The 19222-nt window shown below is 41.6% G+C and overlaps 1 protein-coding gene across 15 annotated transcripts in view; it reads right to left on the bottom strand.

Annotated features, from left to right (window-relative positions):
• INTS10 (integrator complex subunit 10) overlaps positions 1-19222 on the bottom strand; it is a 45136-nt gene that overhangs the window by 3701 nt on the left and 22213 nt on the right. For 8 of the 15 annotated variants that reach the window (XM_030565306.1, XM_030565309.1, XM_030565313.1 and 5 more), the window contains 7 exons: positions 18566-18731; positions 17782-17864; positions 13062-13217; positions 11520-11628; positions 10815-10894; positions 10110-10272; positions 8301-8394 (listed from right to left, as the gene is read on the bottom strand). In XM_030565306.1, the coding sequence (XP_030421166.1) occupies positions 8301-8394; positions 10110-10272; positions 10815-10894; positions 11520-11628; positions 13062-13217; positions 17782-17864; positions 18566-18731 (851 nt within the window). Of the gene's footprint in view, positions 1-8300; positions 8414-8997; positions 9076-10109; positions 10273-10814; positions 10895-11519; positions 11629-13061; positions 13218-17781; positions 17865-18565; positions 18732-19222 lie in introns of those variants that run through there. The other 7 variants (XM_030565308.1, XM_030565312.1, XM_030565317.1 and 4 more) reach the window with 3 other exon arrangements.

Below are 19222 nucleotides of genomic sequence, written 5' to 3'. Positions count from 1 at the left end.
AAACTAAAAAAAGCTGCAAAGATGACTCAGAAGGAAAAACAGTGCAATCAAAATGGCAATACGCTGTGTGCTGTACATACCTTTAATAGCAAGAACAACGCAAACCTTATCTTGGTATATGGAGAAATAAGATACTGCCTCAAACAGAAGGAAACAGTCACAGAGAAGAGAGTTTTGGGGCCCATGATGTCAGGCAGTGTTTGTATAAACTTGAGAAGCAAAATCCCCTTTGGCCTGAGGCTGAATGGAAGCAACGTCGTTCAAAAAACGTGCCGAAAGCACCATGGGGCTGCTTTGCACATCTCTTGAATGGACACAGAGCAGAGCTTGTGGCCTGCAGTAGAACACCAGTAGACCTGCCAGGCTGTAGCAATGAGATGCAGTCAGAAACACAGTTCTTTCCCAGTACATACTGAATTGGTGTAAACTAAAAATAGCTGGTTTTAGCATTCTCCAGGTAAAAGTCTATGGAGCTTTGGCAGAGTTTGTGGAGAAGGGCTTTACTGGGGTAGTCTGATGGATTGGCTAAGACAGAACACTGTCACCAGCGTTGCAAGGAATTCAGAATGCTGGCATCAGCTGCTCTTTGAAGAACTGCATTGGGCACAATGGCCTCAAAGTTCCCTCACTCTATGGGCTAAAGTCACCGCCACGGGGGAAAGTGCCATACCTACATGTAACGAACTCACAGGTATCAAGTGGAGCTTTCAGCAGCTTAGTTAATCAACATTCCATTACACACTGGACTTCAATGGGAGGGGATGCAAGAGAAGAAATGCACAGTGTCCCTCCTGAACGGAACAAAAGGTGACGACTACTCTGGTGTGATACATTTCTTCTGTAGGGCCATGCTTTTAGGATGCAAGCACCTTTGCCGTGCTATGAGCTTGGAATCATCATGAAGAGTACTGCCCACTAAGGCTGCATATATGCCCTTCCTCATGCAACTGAAATGTCATAGCAAGATTATCGAGGGATCCACAGTCCTATTGACTGATACATTACTTCCAGCAGAGGGACTCCTACAAGCTGGTCAAACCTGTTGGCAACAGTATATTTCCTTTCCTGCAGGGCAGCTAGCAATGACTTGTGGGCACTGTCCAACTCCCCACTTACAGAGCTTCTGAATAAAGAAACATCTTGTTCGTCCCTGCTTGCTTATGTAAAAACACAGTGAGTCACAAAATCATGTCTGTCACAGATGGCAGAGACTTACTAGACTGCAATCAACTTCAGATGAATTCATGTGATGCCTCCTTTGCTATTAGCCACTTTTCAGCCAAATCATTGGCATCTTCAGTCTAGGGCATGAGCAAGGCTGGCTCCAGAGCTGGAATGCTGATGATGACGGAGTTAGCTATTTTTCTGTCTAAAGCTCTTAAGTTCTTGAGGAGAAACTTAGCTAGACCACCAAAGAGCATTCACTCTCCAAAAAGTGTGCCCTTTCCCAATGCCCAAGCCCTTTATTTTCTCCAGGAGTCAGGCTTTAGGCAATCTGACTACATGGGAACGCCACACATCCTCTCTCCCTAGAGCTTGTGTGGATTTGTCTCAGCGAGGAGAGGATTATGATAATCAACCACAGAAACCCAACTCCTCGTGCCATTTGGATGCCAGAAGGTCAACATTACGGAAACCTGCACTCAAGGAAGAGCTTCAGGTTCTTGTTAAACTACATGACTTGCTGAAGGGAGCACGTAGAAGGTGATATGTCTATATGCACCAGTTTGAAAAAGTAACAATCCTGCGAGTAAACTTTGGCTAACAGTTACCAAACCAGGTGAAACTTTATAAAAGAGAAGCTTTCTGTGCAATCAACTTGAAGGCTGCAAGCTCAGGACAGCAGGGCTGGGGAACTAGAACCTAACTTGACAATCAAAGATTCAGAGAGGTGGCCAGATCAAACTGCATAGCTACAGAGAACAAAGTCCTTTAAAAAAAAAAAAAAACACACACAGACTAAGCTCAACACTTTAGTTGAAGCAATGGCTTGCGTAATGAGGATTCTGTCATGCACCATTTGTTGGGTGCATAGAGGCAACAAGGATGCTGAAGTCTTGGTGCAGAATGGCATCAGACACAGTTTTAACTTGCAGACTTTGGTGCAGTGGAAGGGGACCTACACAACGTCTCCTGTCAGATCTGTGCCCTCCAGAGAGACGCTGACAGTCTCAGTGCCTGCAATGGCATCTTGACGTGGACTCTTTGGAGACTTTTTGTGCTATCCTTGTAGCTGAGTTAGAAGAATGATCAGAATAAAGCTCTGAAGAGCTCTTCTCAGGAACTGAGAACTTATAGTTAAATCCGTGAGCACATCTGACAGTTCAGCCAGTTTATTTCCTTTCTCAAGCAGAAGACTCCAGGCATGCATGTCAGAGAGACACAGTATGACCACACTCATAATATTTTAAGTTACTGGTTTGCTTTGCCACCTGAAAGACATGAGAAGGAGTCAAAGATATCCAGAATTGTGCTGAGCAAGAAACTCAATGTATCAAGCAATAGGTACAATGCTTGATATCAAGAGATGCTCTGGTGGATAAGAAGCAACATGGCATAAAGCTCCACAAAGGGCAGCCTGTGGGCAGATAAATGAAGGTCCATAAGGAGAAAGCAGGATGGGGGGCCTGTAGTTTGCTGTCTGCATAGGGGGTGGAGGCAGAAAATGCTGGAGAATTCCAGAAAGGATGGTTCTAGCCCCTGCATGCAGCCAGACCTATTGGTCCTGCCTCAGTGCTCCTGGGAGAAGGGCAGACAGTCAGGGAAAGGACAGGAGAATAAAGGTGTTGCAGAAAGGGACCTCCACACCCTGAGAGTGATAACAGTGCAGAGGGGCCTCCAAAAGATGCTTAAAGGAGAGCAGGTGAAGGTGGCATGAGCCCTGGGGACATCAACCTGGACACCACTGCAAGTCTGTGCCTCGGTGTGAGTCAAAATATACACCAGGACAAAGGATATTGTGAGGGGCAGAAGCCATCCAAAGACACATTGCAAAGAAATGTCACTGTCCCCACTGCAGTCAGAAAGGAATTAATTACAGGAGCACAGGAGGCAACCAAGTACCTTAGTAGCAGTGGTGAGAGACACCTCAGCTGAGTCCAGTGGTTTAGAACTTTGACCTAAGGGAACTCATGCTGAGCCCAAGCCAGATGGCTGTCTTGTGAACAGTGAAGTTCTGTACATTACAGCATGAATGTGTTATGTAAGGATCTTGCAATTAGTACATGGATCGCCTTTCATAGAATATCAGAGTTGGAAGGGACCTCAGGAGGTCATCTAGTCCAACCCCCTGCTCAAAGCAGGACCACTCCCCACACAGATTTTTGCCCCAGATCCCTAAATGGCCCCCTCAAGGATTGAACTCACAACCCTGAGTTTAGCAGGCCAATGCTCAAACCCTTTCATTCGTAACTCCAAATTAAAATAGAAAACCAAGGTATTAGAGAGTGGCCCAGCAGCTCATGATGCTAGTGTCGGCGCCCAAACGCTAGCCCCATGAATCTCACATGGAATGGTAAAAAGTCATTTCTTCATTAGGCATTTTGCCCCCCCTCTCATATACCTTTTTAAACCTTCTCCCTTGTGATATGGGCTCACACACCAAGAAAACACTCTGGCCTGGGGTGTGGGACAGTCTCTTGTAAAGTCTTGGTCCTCTGGGCTATGGACCAACTACCACAGGCTGTTCTAGATGAAAGGTAATTCATACCTTCTCTGACAGGTCACATGTCCATAGCATGTGTGTGATCTACAGCAGAGAATCCAAAGGTCAAGATGGCTACCGAAAGCAAATTCAATGTCCCACCTGACCAGACTTGAGAAATTTGGTTTAGAGATAGTGGTCAAAGTTTTCCAACTTGAGTACCTGAAAATGGCACCCAAATCCATACTGAGGCACCTAAGTAAATGGGTTGATTTGCAGCAATGTTGGGCATCCATCATCTGCCTTAGCACTCCTAGGAGCTGAAGTTACTCAGCACCTTTGAAAACCAGGCCACTCAATATTAGGTGCCTAAATATGGACATAGGTGCCTATCTTCAGGCTTGCAAGTATGGACATTCTGGCCAGTATCTATCATGTACTAATGCAGGGGGATGGAGAGCTATGCAAATAGTCAATCAAATAATTCAAAGGGGCGGGGGGGTTTACTTTTCTACCAAGTAGCAGCAAAATTAGACCACCATGGCCTGAAATAAATAGTTCACAAAGGTTGGTTAAACTAGTGGGACACAGTTTCAAGAGTGCTCAGTACCCACAACTGGGGCCAGGTTTCAAAGGAGACATTGAGAAAGTGAGAAATTACATCAGGACAATGGGAGCTGCTGAGTGCTGAGCACTGCTGAAAATCTGGTCCAGTATTTTGTGCAGAGCAGGACTGGAAACTGGTTCTCTTCATTTGTTACTTCACTGCTTCTTACAAGAGCAATAATCAGGGCTAAATGCATGCACAAAGTGATACACATTAAAGGGCATACCAAATTTTGCAATCTGGCTGCCTAAGGTACATCACCAGAAGACTGCAACTGCGGTTGTGTGTCTACATAATATTTTTTAAACACAAATAGTAACGATTTCTATACATGCCTGTATTTCTACCAAATTGTGAAGTACCACCATGAAAGTGAGGTACTTTAACAAGAGGGACCTCGTTTGTTTGTTTTTAATATTAGATGGCCAATGACAGCCGATATACCCAATCAAAAACCTGTTAAATGGCGAGATATTCCAGATTTAGAAACTTGATTCTTGCTATCCGATAGAAGTATTTCCCTGGCCTGTGACAGTTTGAGAGTTTTAAGATACTGACTAGTGAACAGCCAATACAATAAAAGATGACGCTGAGGATCTTGTAATTCGTTGTTTCAAATTTCGTAAGTGAAATATAAAAACCGCAAGATAAAGATAGAATGTTTGGATAAACTCTAGAGTTAAGTGTAGAAATCTGAATAAAGTTATAACTAAGACCCATTTTAGTTTACACTAGGAATGAGATTTTACTCAGAAATATGTTTGAGGAGTAAAGAAAAAATAATCAACTTTCAAGTCAAGGTGCAAAAAACTACCTGCTAGGCAATTAACTGCCATTTATATTGTATTATTCTCAGGACAAGATTTTGAAAAATAGGAGCCTAAAGTTAGTAATTCTTTCCTTGTCATACAGTCTCATTTTCTCCTATCCTAACAGGTCACCATTAGGCTCAGTGGACGTAGCAAACAGTATAACTCTGAAGGAGGGTTTACCTACAGTGGAGCTTGAAGCTCCGTTCAACTGAACAGTTGAACTCAGATGTCACTGCAGATAATCCAGTGACAGAATTAAAGGAATGTATGTAAAAACCACCAGGGGGCTGCATCACAGATGAGAGAGGCATACGCCTCCGCACCCCTACCCCATCTCGTCTTCTCTGTGGGCTGGAGTGGAATGTGACAAACAACATATGAATTTTACCAGCCTAAATTATAAACCCACTGCTATAATCCTTTATCTTTATGGCCAGCGAGGTCTTCCAAGCTACCTTGCCCTCATTGCAGCCTTTGAAGTACATAAACAGTAGCCTGTTTTCCTGAATTTCTGGGCTGAGGAGGAGAGTGACAGGGTGTACCTGGCATTTTCTGCTCCCTGCTGGAGACCCCACCACATTGGGGCACCCCAATGTGTCACTGAGGAAGGTGGGTGGAGGGGAAAGCACAGCATTTAGTTCTCCAGGAGCTGCCTAGAAAGGCCACGCACCATCAGCTGCAGGGCACAGCAAGGAGCAGCAAATTCTTGGTACATCCTGGTTGCTTCTTCCAGTGGCCAGTTCTGGGTGAAGCTGGGAGAGGAGAAGAATCTCCCCATTTTAACCCAAGAAACCTGGCCTGGTTAGCACCTGACTGACTGCACCTTTTGTCAGTCAATGAAACTGTTTTGTTTATTTTATGGATTGTCGGGCGCAGGAAGATCATCCTCAACTGAGTATTAACGTGACTTCTGTAAGACAAGGTAAGTTTGTGAGATGCTCCACTGGCTCAGGCAAGCCCAAGACATAGAGGAATATAATTTCCTCAGAAGGGAAGTGGAAGGTTACAGGCAAAATGCTGGTAGAAAAGGTGGAACTCTGGATTCCCTTTGGGAACCAATTCGGAGGGTAGACTAGATTGCAACATCTAGGGAAAACTAAATGTATGGCAAAGAAACAATTAACCAAGTCACACCAACTAAAACTGCCAGCTTGTAAGAAAGTAGCTTTTGGGATACTTCTCCAATATTGCACTGCTGGGCCCATAAGCACATTCAATATTGAGGAAATAGCTCATTAGGAGCAACTGATCTGTCTGGGTTGTTGCTGCAAAACATCACAGAAATCTTTTTAAGCACAAGTATGACTTTATGTCCTTATATGGAAGGGGTCACCTCACTGCCAAAATTGTCAAGAACCAAAGATGCAGAGCTTCCATAGAGACTTTTCTTGAAACCATTGAGTCAGATGAAGGGACAGCTGGGATGAATACAAACCACTTACTACTGCCTGGATTACTGCCAGGCTCTACAGGGGTACGACAGGAGAGCTGAGCTGATGTTCTGTTCTGCTGGCTGGTGGTAAACAAACAATCTAGCACAGAACTGCTGGGGATGTGGCAAAATTCTGTAGCCTCTGCCTCCTGGAAGAAAGGTGCAGCCCAAATATATCAGAGTGGGGAGTGGTCAGGATCCAGAAATAGGAAGGATTAGTGGGGCAAAAGGAACTAGGCATCTGTACCTGTTTGCTTCCATGATACAGGAGGCAACGTACTACCTGGACAGGAGGCCAACTAGGAAGATTCGATCTCCTGGCTGGTGCAGTTAGAACACTGAGCATAATCGTTACCCAATAAGAAAAGACAGAAGGTACAACAAAATGGGATTAAACTATTGTAATTAACATGAAGCAATGCTCAGGAAGTTCCCAGGTAGCCTAGGGTCTTCAGTGTTACGTTTTACTAGTTCCCTATATATCTGTAAAGCAGGACGGTCTCTCACTTATAGTACCACGTCTGGCACTGCTCTCCGACTGTCAGCATCAGAAAGGTCATCACTTTTGATTAGCTTTAGAACCATGGATCAGCACCACAGATATCCTATTAAATAATAAAACTTATTACATAATAGTTTAGGAAGAGGAGTGAAAAATGTCAGGGCCAAGGTTTGCAAAATCTGAAGCATAAAGTTAGGCTCCTAAGTGCTTATTTAAACACCTAAATTTCTTTAATTTTTTTTTAATAATGACCTGCGATGCAGCTGGGTCAATTTCAGACTATGTCTCATATCCTTGACGAGTGCCCACTGACCTATTTTGACGGCAGGCTACCGGTTCTCCACCTGGCTGATGACGACACCATCCAATATCTGGGCACATTGTGCATACACACAGAGAGAGTTTGGTCAGAGTTTTTGTACGTTCTAAGCACCCACAGCTTCAATGACTTCAATGGAAGCTTAGTGGATGCACAGTACTTTTGAAGGTCAGGCCAGACATACTGAGGAACCTAAATATGGACTTAAGAATCTAACGGTAAGCTCCTGTTTTTGAAAACTTTAGCCTGTAAGTAGTGGGAATATCAATAGCTAGAATATTGTTAACAACATTGGAACTTGGCCAGGACACAAGGTTTAACACCTCAACATTTATAAAAATGCCAGTGGCTCTTTATGACCAATCTTCTAGATCTTCAAAGGCACTTTTGCCTCCAAGACCTTGCTGGGGGCACTGGTCTAGTCTGATTCAAAGGGAAGTCTGCTTCCTACTGACTTACCAGAATGATTTCCTGCAGCAACTTGTAATAAGCAAGCCTGATTCTGCTTAGCTTGTGAGCTCAGATGAGATGAAAACCCATTGGCTCCAGGCAGAGGTTTAAATAAGTTTACTCCTAGTGTAATTTCATACACAGCTCCATGCGAGCTTTCATAACTGTATAAAAGGGGCTTCCCCTTAAAAACTGTAATTATAGTTCTTACCATGTTCTACCTAAGGCCTAAGTAGTTAATACCACCGTTACCGTGCAAGTTTCAGAATGAAAAAGTAATACAGTACCCAGTCAATACCAGCTATTCCGGTGCAACACAATTCAAAAAACACAGTTAGATGAGCTTAAAGTTGAAGTGCACCAAAAAGCCCTGAATTTGGTGGAAGAGACACAAACCTATGGTCTTGTTCGACCTCCTAAATGCTAGAAATAGTGTATCACAAACATACCAGCCGTGGGCACATATCAATCAGACAGACGACCAGAACGCATTTCAGATCATTTGAAACAGACAACAAATAATTTTTCCCCTTACTTGATTAACATTCCTTGATTTGGCAGCAACTCCAGATGAATCTTCCCTCCTTCTTGTGTTCTTAAATAGGCAAATTCCTCCAGCATATCAATATCTGTAGAAAAGGTTCAGGACTTGATGGGGGGAAAAAAATGATAAAACACAGATCTTCATAAAGCAATCTCACCAAAAAAAATGAAGATTGAACCAACACTATACCTGCTGAAAGACCAGCCAGAGATAAAACCATAACACACGGTTCTTTGATATACAAACAAAATATTGGTAGTTTAACATAGTGGTTTTCAACCTTCAGACTACTGTACCCCTTTCAGGAGTCTGATTTGTCTTGAGTACCCCCAAGTTACACCTCACTTAAAAACTACTTGTTTACAAAATCAGACAAAAATACAAAATTGACATTGCACGCTATTCCAGAAAAACTGCTTACTTCCTCATTTTTACCATATAATTATAAAATAAATCAATTGGAATATAAATACTGTACTTACATTTCAGTGTATAGTATGTAGAACAGTATAAACAAGTCATTGTTTGTATGAAATTTTAGTTTGTACTGACATCGCTAGTGCTTTTTATGTTGCCTGTTGTAAACCTAGGCAAATATAGATGAGTTGATATACCCCCTGGAAGACCTCTGCATACCCCCAGGGATATGCATACCCTTACTGAGAACCATTGGTTTAAACACACTTACCATGTTACTAAAGGCACTGAAATATTTTGCAGCTATTTTTAAGGTACAGTGCACCCACACAAGTCAGGATCACCACATCTGTGCAACATAGCATCAAAGTAAATGTAGTCAGGTTAGGATTGAGGAGGAAGTGACACTACATTGTACTGGTGCATACTAGCCCTTTTAAAACCATTGTCTTAGCTTTTCCCCCTCACCTCATTCTCTGGTTTTTTGTGTCTTTTCTTCTTCATATTTACCTTTTCTTCCTTCTCAATTCCTATGTTCTAATTCAGTGGTTTTCAAGCTTTTATTTGTGGACCCCTAAAAAATTTCAAATGGAGGTCATGACCCATTTAGAAATCTTAGACATAGTCTGCGGATCCCCAGAGGTCCACAGACCAGAGGCTGAAAACCACTGCCCTAATTTGCTCCCCACATCTCCCACTTTTGCTGCACCCAAGAACAGAATTTTAGTGAGGGGTCCACAACTGCAGTTAGACCCACCTCGTTTAATAATTTCTGCAATTAGATGCCAGTCTAGTTATACACTTAGCTGACCATGTATGCATTTGACATTTGTGTGCATAAATCAGACATATTTTCTATGAACATGCATACACCTAATTCTGAAAATATGACCCACCATCTGCAAACAACTGCAAAGTGAAAGTGACACGATTTCGGATCTCTGAAGCATGGATACCACATACTTTTCACTTTGCTGCTCCCACCGAGGAGCATAGCTGAAAAACTCCAGCATAATGGCCCAGCGCAACTCTCGATTGTAATGGAAATGCTGAGAGACTTATTTGTAATAGCACAAGCAACTGCCATTTTATACAAACTGAGGCGTGACAGCAATGTAGGGATATATATTTTCCAGGTACCAGCAGCAATCACACATCCATTTTATAGCCAATTCTACTCTGATTTACACTTCATGCATTCCCATAGATTACAAAAGGTTTGTATGGCGCATAATTAAATGCGGAATTTGGTCTCTTGGAAAAGCAGATAAATATTTTCATAAGTGACTATTTCCTACAACCCAGTGGAAGGTTTTAGACGACAAAGAGGACTCTGAATTGTTTTTTGCTGCACTGACAGGTTTTTAATAGGAAAAAGGATACTTGTAACATAGTTGAAAAAATTCTCATACTGGAAGTTTCCCTGCTGACAGATTTTGTTGATGGCTTTCAGGAACAAGTTCTCCCCCCTTGGCCATTCATGCTGAAGCAAAACGATCACGTGACCCAAAGCCATGTCATCCCTGTTATCTGTGAAAGCTCTCAGCTATAAAAACAAACAAAAAAAAGATTCACACTGTATGAATCAGTAACATCACAATAGATTACTACATCCAGTGTCCAAAACTAACAGTGGTGGCAGAGACTATGCACTTATTAATAGTTGCTCAAGTAAGGCAAGATACTGGGATGAGTGAGAGGGCAGCTAGTTGTTGTTGAGGGTTGCTAACATGGGGAAATGCGGAATTCAACCTCTCTTCCTAAGTTAGTCACTTCTGCCCATGTCAAATAGGGAGAGGGAAAGAGGATATTCGTTCCCTCCCAATACGAAGTGCACAAACTGTCCCCTGGTACTAACAAACCACACGTCACATTTTCCTGGATACAAAAAGCTTCAGTGGTCCCCCACCCAGCTGCCAAAACCTCTATCCATTCTGACTGCCAAATGAGTAGCAGAAAAGATACTGTTACCAAGGCACCCTACTAGATGTGGACAAGGAGGGAGCAGTGCCACATCATTTCAGGAACAGTGCAGCATAATTTAGATCTAAAATGCGCATAGAATATGCAGCTTTGACAATAACTTACCTTAAAACAAGCCAACAATAAATGGAGGCAATATGGCATAATAGCTTTACTGGTACATGGCCAAAGTTTTAGATCAGAACCTGTAATAGAGAAATTATATTACATAATTATGCATGTCACATAACCCTATTATTTTGATTAAAAAGTCAGAATGGGAAACGGGAGGCACAAACCTGCAATTACCTAATCCCATGCCTCAATCAGCATGATTAAAATGTAAAATAATATTTAAAAAGCCCATCTTCTTTTCTTCTTTCTCGTGCTATGATTATGTATTCTGCTACACAGTAAAGTGATGTTGATGAGAAGGCATTTACAAGAGACACAGAAGGATAAGGAATAACCATCTCTTTCCACAGTAATAATGCACAGTTTGTTTTCTTTAGGATATAGACAAGCGTGCCCTAAAACTAAGCTGGGTGAAATGCTTGGAGTATTTTGTAATCAGGTTTGTCCTGGTGATACTGGCTCAGGGTGAAACCAGTGTTCTCCTGCTGACATCAGAGATTTCATGCTACAATGCAACATAAGGAAAACTGAAACTTAGTTTCAGTCACTTATATGTGCACTAACATACAATATATATATTGCAACATTTTCCAGAGCAGAGGGTGTAAGGATTTTACTACAATCTACGTCACTGAGAATCTCACAATTCCTCCCAGACCCAGTTGTTCGGAAGTGAAACCCAAAAAATCCCCATACCTTTCCTGAATTTAGACTTCACTTTAGGCTGCTCCTCTTGGGTTTTACCCCCTTCTTGTATGGGAAGTACCATGTAGCACACAAGGTCAAGTACTTTTTCACATGTCAACTACAAAAGAAAATATAAAAATGAATAATCCTGAGATTCTAAATTTGAAATGAAATCCAGATTAATCAGTAACAGAACAATGAATTCGAACTCTTGCAGTAGGCAGCAGAAATAGGAACAGAGAAGATCATTATAAATTATAAATTCTATTAGATAGAGGACTAGTGGGCAAGGTAATCTAATTTGTCTGGACAAAGGGGAAAAGATGTACTATGAATTGATGAAATGACCCCCTTTAACAGTGGATGCTTAGTTCTTTCACAGTGTTTTTTATTTCAACAGTGCAAAAATAGTCTGTTGGTAATTTAAAATGAATTTACTTTTAGAGTTCAAATTGTTTTCACTGTTTCTGGAAGTTTTTAATAAAAATAAGGCTTTTTCCATCTCTGTTTAGAGAAATTATTCCCAAAAAGTCAAAACTGCAATCTGATAGCACTGCAGAAATGCTGTAAACCCCACTCCTAATTTATTAAGAAATAAAAGTGTACAAGGAGGAGATATAATCAGATAAATCAATTTTAAAGAAACCTAAGGATTTCTAATGAAAAAGTTATCTGTAGGGGAGGAAATATGGGCCAGTGGAGAGAGCGGAGGATGGGACTCAGGTGACCTGGATTTTATTCACCGCTTCACCACTGAAATGCCATGTGACCTTGGGCAAGTCACTCCTGAGAGCTCTCCTGCCAACAAAAAACATCCACCCACCATGAGCTGGATGACAAAAGTTTTGCCGACAAAGTGCCAGTGTAGACAAAGCCTAAGTTTTTGGGACATGGAATAATACTGCATTTGTACCCCACATTGTGCCCTGGGCCCCATATTGACTGTGACCTCTATGCACTACTGTAGTAATAAATAATAATAATAATAATAATGTATAAAAAGACATATTCCAAAGCTAAATTGCATTAAGAGGTCACGCCAGATAATATGATTCTCCAAGTCTGCTGAGTTGTCAGGCAGCAACTCTTTTCTATGAACATATTCCAAAAAGTAAGATTATGTTTCCAATAACCCCTTTACCACCACCCAGACGTTCCCCTCACCCCAGCATACCCTTAATCACCTCCATGTGATCAGCGCTAAAAACTAAGGTGAAGCATGTATGTGTCAACAATAAAAAGTACGAATCCTGAGACAAAGGCTGAAATTATCAAACGTACTGTTAAAAAAGGAAGGTAATTCAAAATAAAGTTAATCTAACAAATAACCCAAACTCAAATTCACAGCTACCATATAGAACACATTTCACATGATACACATTTGGCAGCTCTGTCATGCATTCAGGGGGCGTGGGCAGAGATGCAGTGCCCTCCTGGCGTCAGGTGGCATGTCTGATCTCCCTGGGAGCTGCAAGCTAGCCTGTTTCCAGGAGGAGAACTGGCAGATGGAGGGGAAGGTCTGGAGAAGCGAGGCCAGTATGCTGTACTTACTCTGTATTCTCCAAGGGCAAAGTGGCAAGTAGCTAACTGGATAAGTGCTCTCTGATTCTCTAGGAGTGATCCTTGTCCTGTGATCTGCTGCTGAGAATGAGATCCCTGAAGAGCTGCTAAGTGATGTAGGCTGGTAACTGCTTTTTTATACTGACCCTTTTAAAAAAGAATTCAAAAGAACATTAGAACTTCCCACACACAATATTCATAAAGAAATAAAGGCGATAATCCTATCTTAGAAAGTCTCCAAAGCCAAGGTTAGCCAAGTAGTGAAGATTTCACAATGTCATGCTAATTAAGCTAGGACACAGTAAAAGAGGGGTTTGAATGGCACATGCGTGAGCTTGTGACAATGGAAGATATAGGCCTAATTTTGAAATATAAATAAAAACAATTATTCTCTTTATATGTATTTAAATTGGATTTTTAATTAGGTTTGTTTCAAATTAAAATTTGAATTTACAAACATGGTCTCAAGGGCTAACTAATCATTTATTTTGGAGCCATTTAAGTCCACTGAAAAAATCTGTTCACTATATTGGAATGGATCTGCAAGAGTCAAGCACTGAATGTGTCTGCAGTTTTCATGGTATGCGTTGCCCAAAACTGATTAAGCTAAATTGCTAATTTATTTATTTATTGGTAAAATAATTCTAGATGATCAAAGAAAACCTTACTTGTCTCTTTCTCTCCCTATCTTCTTGCATACACAGTTTTTGTACCTGCTTGATTGGAAGAGTCTCTCTTAATTGCTAATTAAACATACAACTGTCTGTAGGGGAAGGACAGATTTTAAGTTATTTAAAAATTCAGAACAGCCTTTTTTATGGCATACTGCCTGAAGAACTGAATGATTTACCGAACAAATACTATACTGTAAGAGTAGGCAAGACTCCAGGCTTGTCTTCACTACCGGGGTAAGTCGACCTAAGTTATACTACTCCAGCTGCGTGAATAACGGTCAGCTTCCCTTACTGTTCTCGGAGAGCTGGAGTACCGGGGTCCACCAGAGAGCACTCTGCCATCGATTTAGTGTGTCTTCACTAGAGCTACTAAATCGACCCCTGCTGCATTGATTGCAGCGCTGTAACAGAGACTAGCTCTCTGTTTTAAATCCAAAAGGGGTTATTCAATCTTCATTTTCATTAAAAAATTATATTTATACCTAAATTGCAGTTTTTAAGCTCTCAAATCCAATGGGTACCCCAATATTTTAGTCATTTAGTCCCCATTCACACCTACGTTGAGGTGACCAGTAGACCAAGAAGTCAGAGCTGCCGGGAATATTTATGCAACAAGACCTAGGGCTATTTCTAGGCAAGTATTCATGGACTCCAGTCTGGAAGAATTCCAGGCCAGGACTAAGAGGGCCCACAAGTGCCCTCAGTGCATCTGACCTGTCAAGACTGAAACACATGTCTGACCACATGGCTGTGTCTGATGGTATCTAGATTTGGCACATTAACCTTTGTTCAGCAGTCAAGAAAGATGGCAGCTTGTGTGCCTAACAAAATGAGGCTTCCTCAGTAGATTTGACCATTTCCTGAACCCGTAACTCCTGTGCAAGACCTGGGGAAACTGCCAGTTCCTAGCATATAGGAGCATCATCTGGGGCCACAAACTCTGAATTTATCCACAATCAGTGTGTGTCTAGAGGGATGGGGGAGAGGGAAAGGTGGGTAAACTCTGTGAAATCCTCTAAGCCAAAGCTACAACCTCTCGCCTGGTAAGAGATATTGGAGACTTGGGATTAGGGCCATAAATTCTGGGCAAATCCTGACTCTGCCAATGGTAGGAAACAACATGCCATCAATAAGTCATGCTCTGGATGGAGCAAGAAACATTTCTGTTTAGAGAAGACGAATTATTAAAAACCTTCCAATTTAAAAGAAAAAAAAAATAGAAGAGGGTAAAAACCAAAACTCAAAAGGGAAAACTAGCTATAAAGCTCTCTCACAGAGCAATTTTCACCTATGGAGACATGCTGATTACCACAGCACCTGAATATGGGAAATGAGAGGGAGAACTAGATTGCTCCGTAGACTGACCCTCTAAGGTATTATTATACATTGTCTTCACTTACTGATGATAATTCAGAACAGACAGACAGCCAAAACAGACAGACAGCCTGACCTGGGTGCACTGGACATTCTGACTTTACACGAGCACATTTCACATTCTAGGTAACCACAAACACTTTATAAGGCATATCGCTAACACTCCGATGGCAGTCCTTGTGCCTGTCATGCCAATTCACCGTGTCGTGGGCATTAGAATGTCAGCCAAGATACAAGGGAGCTAGCTTGTAAACTATGAGGAATGAGTCATGGGACTTTTACCGTCTGTGGGGACAGCCACCCAGCAGGGGCAGTCTTGCAGGGCCCGTAGGAAGCATTACCAATGACACCACGCCAAAAGCTAAACTAATGTATTTCAAGACATTTACCTTGCCCAAAGGCTTATGGATAAGATTTTAGGGGAATCCCATTCTTAACAAGCCTCCAGCACACTGTAAAACTTTGCAGTGAGATGGAAGTAGGTAATACTCAGTCCCACGTCTCCAGGGGATTGGACTAGATGACCTCTTGAGTCCCTTCCAGTCCTACAGTTCTATAAGTAGTACAGTACCAAGCAAGGAGTCAGCTCTCTTATCTATGTGTCCTTCCAAGAAGAGGACTCGGCTGCATTTTTTAGCAAACCTCAGTTGAGTTTAACCTCATCACTCAAGGCCCATTCTAAGCAGTCTTAAGGGAAACCCGGGTACAGAGAAAGGCAAGAACTACTTTGTCAGGATGCTCTTAATCGCTTTCTGAAAAAAAATTTAATTTTCCATTTAAAATAGCAGGAATAACCAAAACACGTGAAACTACTAGGTGACTTTTGTTATAGGCTTATTTACATTGCGATTATAAAGAGAAAATTAAAAAATTGCTCCAAGAAAACCATTCCTAACAGCAAGAGAGCAGCAAAATGCACTGTGTCACTATGGCCTAGTCTACACTTAAAACTGGCATATCTATGTTGGTTAGGAGTGTGACAAGTAACGTAGCTACGCCTGCATAAGTCAAAGAACAGATGCACTTATACTGATATAAAAGTGTTTTTGCCAGTAGAGCTTATGTATCTTGGGAAACTGGAATAAGCTATGCAGAAGTGGTTTTATGCCAGTATAAACTGCGTCTACACTAGAAGAGTCTGCTGGTATGATTATACTGCTATAGGTATGTTACCAAAAAATTTCAACAAGGCCTCAGTCAACCAAAAATCAGATAAGTAAGGGAAAACACGATAGGTTGGTCTGAAACATTTTGAAATTTTGCATTCAAAATACAAGTAAATTAAGAAAATTGTGGGAGATATGGCTATTATTTTTATGATTATTATGTGTTCCTGTTTATTTTATCATTGTTATGCTGTTGGCTAGATGATTCAAAGGTTCTTTCCTGCAGGTGTACCCCTCAGATCCCTCTGCAGGATGGCTGGCAAAGGCTTTCGAAAACCCAACCACCAAACAAACCACCAACAAAATAAGTGTTAATGCCTTTGAAGTTTTGTCTTTGACCAACCTGGACACAACAGCTGAGTTGGGAGGGAAGGGCTTCAGATGGGGAACATGGAACAAAGCACTGTTAAGTAGATAAACACCTGAGGCCCTGAGCTCAAGGGCGGGGCAGTGTCAGCAGGGAAGCAGATAAAACCCCAGTCGCCAGAGGAAGAGGTACCTGAGATGCAAGGGCCTTCTTCAAATGTAGCACAGCAAATACAGTACTGGACTAGGACTCATGAGACCTTGGTTCTATTCCCTGCTCTACTACTAGTCTGCTGGGTAACCTTGGGCAAGTCACGTCACCCTTCTGGACCTCAGTTTCCCCAAATGAAAAATGGGGATAATGATATTGACCTCCACAAAGTTCTTTGGGATCTACTGATGAAAGGTGCTTTATAAGAGGTAAGTATTATTATTTTTATTCATTATTAGGTCAGATATATGCATGTAAGCCTACTGTTGCTCTAACCCAGTGGTCCCCAATGCGGTGCCTGTGGGCGCCATGGCACCCGCTGGAGCATCTATGTGTGCCCACCTATTGGCCCCTGGACAATCAGCCGCCGAAATGCCGCTGAGAAGCGGCAACATCAAGAAGCAGTGCTGTCAAAATGCCGCTGATTTTCGGCAGCGACGCCTCTTGATAACGCTGCTTCTTGGCGGCATTTCGGCAGCAATGCTTCTTGGCCTTGCTGCTTCTCAGCTTTGCTGCTTCTCGGCACCATTTTGGCAGCTGCTTGTGCACGGCCACGCTCCTCAGCAGCTAGTCATCCGGCGCCCACCACACGGAAAGGTTGGAGACCACTGCTTTAACCCTTCTTTACTCTGATTGCTATGTCCTATGGATAAATAAAGACTTTTGGGGGGGAGGGGAGAAGATGGTGCTCAGAGTGACTGCGTTTATCTACTGTTCACAGCTTCCCAAAGGAAATCTCTTGCGTGTGCTAAACTCAGCTGGGCCTGCTAAGGAAACAGTTCATAGACGGGGTGCTTGTAGGCTCTGTGAGTAGGAGAATTGAGGGATTCCACCTTGAGACGAGTGAAGAAACAGGGCTTGCTACCTGAAAGGGTGCGCTAGAGAGAAATGTAAGAGGGATCAAAGATGCAGCTAGCCATGAAACAAATCCATTAGGTCAAGAGGCTATGTAAAAGTCTAAGTCTCATTCTTTCATTTACCTGGTAAATGATCATATCTGTGAGGAAGATTCGTAACCAAAGCCAGGTATCTGTCTTCCATGACAAGCAAATTCTTGTGAATTCTGTGTAAACAATCAGAAAGTAGTCTTAAGAGTGGGAGGGGAAGCATTGCACAACTTTTGTTTAAAAGGCATCTAATAATAATAAAACTGAAAAATAGTAAGACTGAACAAAAACATTTTCAACCTAGGACAATTTCTAATCCACCATGTTTCTATTTATCATGCTGTTCTTCAGGACCAAAGTATTCAACATACCTAAATACAGCTAACTGGTACTATTTGTATGAAGTATTTTTTCAAACAACAAATATAAGACATAAATAAAACACACATTACAATCAGAAAAGAAAAAGACCCAGTAACTATCTTCAAAGAAACAAACTGCTGGGGAAATTATCTGTTACATGTAAATCTTCAGGAGGTTACTAGCAACACCCCCAAACTTAAGGTTTTGGTATTCATTCGGTACTATGTTCTCCCATTTCTCTTTCTTTTCTATTACCACCTATGTGCTACCTTAGTAAAAGCTGCTTTCAAGGAAAGGCAAATGCATGAGTACAGAAGTATGGAGGAACTACAAAAAAAACAACAAATAAACCAAATTCCAAGATAATTGATAAGAAGCCTTATCTAAATTCCCAATCTCAAACCATCCAGGCTTCCAAAATAGAGGGTAATTTCAGAAATACCCTGAACTGTATTTTAACAGTCAAACAATTCTCCTCTACCAAGGAAGCATAAACGCCTGCAATCATCCTTACCTTTATCAAGTGATTCCAGAGAATAGAGAAGCTCCCAGCTCTCTCTTGCCAGTTTAAAGCTCTCTAGGACTTCAACAGAGTTTGCAAGGTCTGTCTTATTTATTGTGATGTGACGACTTCTCCCCTTCCCAGAAGGGTCTTCATCATCCGAACTCTGCTTAAGGATCAGTATAGACAAAACATTTCGCTCTCTTTAATTAAATGTTTTTCAAAAGAATCTTATGGAACTTCTGCAACATTGCGTATAAGCTTCAAAGCAAACAATCCCAGTGCAAATATCTTCATAGTAGACTTTTCACTATTTCTATGCTTAGCATTAATTATATTAAATATTACTAACTCCTTTAGCAAAAAGAAATGAAAAATAGTCGGAAAAATTGATATTTTACTCTAAAAATAAACTATTGAGATCCTTGAGTGCCACGTCATCATAAATAGCATCTCTAAAGAGTTCACTCTGTTACACATTGGTCAAATTGTGGTATTGTTAACTTATTCTAGTGCAAGCTGGGTATTACTGAAGTAAGAGCTAAACCTTCTCAGTCAATCCAAAACCATCATGGCATACTGCAAATCACGTGTAATTCTTCTAAAATGTGTACTTTTACCAACAATGTAATTCTATAAAATAGTATTTTTTTCTCCTATGAAACAGAC

Source organism: Gopherus evgoodei, chromosome 5 (genome assembly GCF_007399415.2).
Source record: "Gopherus evgoodei ecotype Sinaloan lineage chromosome 5, rGopEvg1_v1.p, whole genome shotgun sequence".
NCBI lineage: Eukaryota > Metazoa > Chordata > Testudines > Testudinidae > Gopherus > Gopherus evgoodei.
This window is presented reverse-complemented; position numbering and strand designations above follow the sequence as displayed.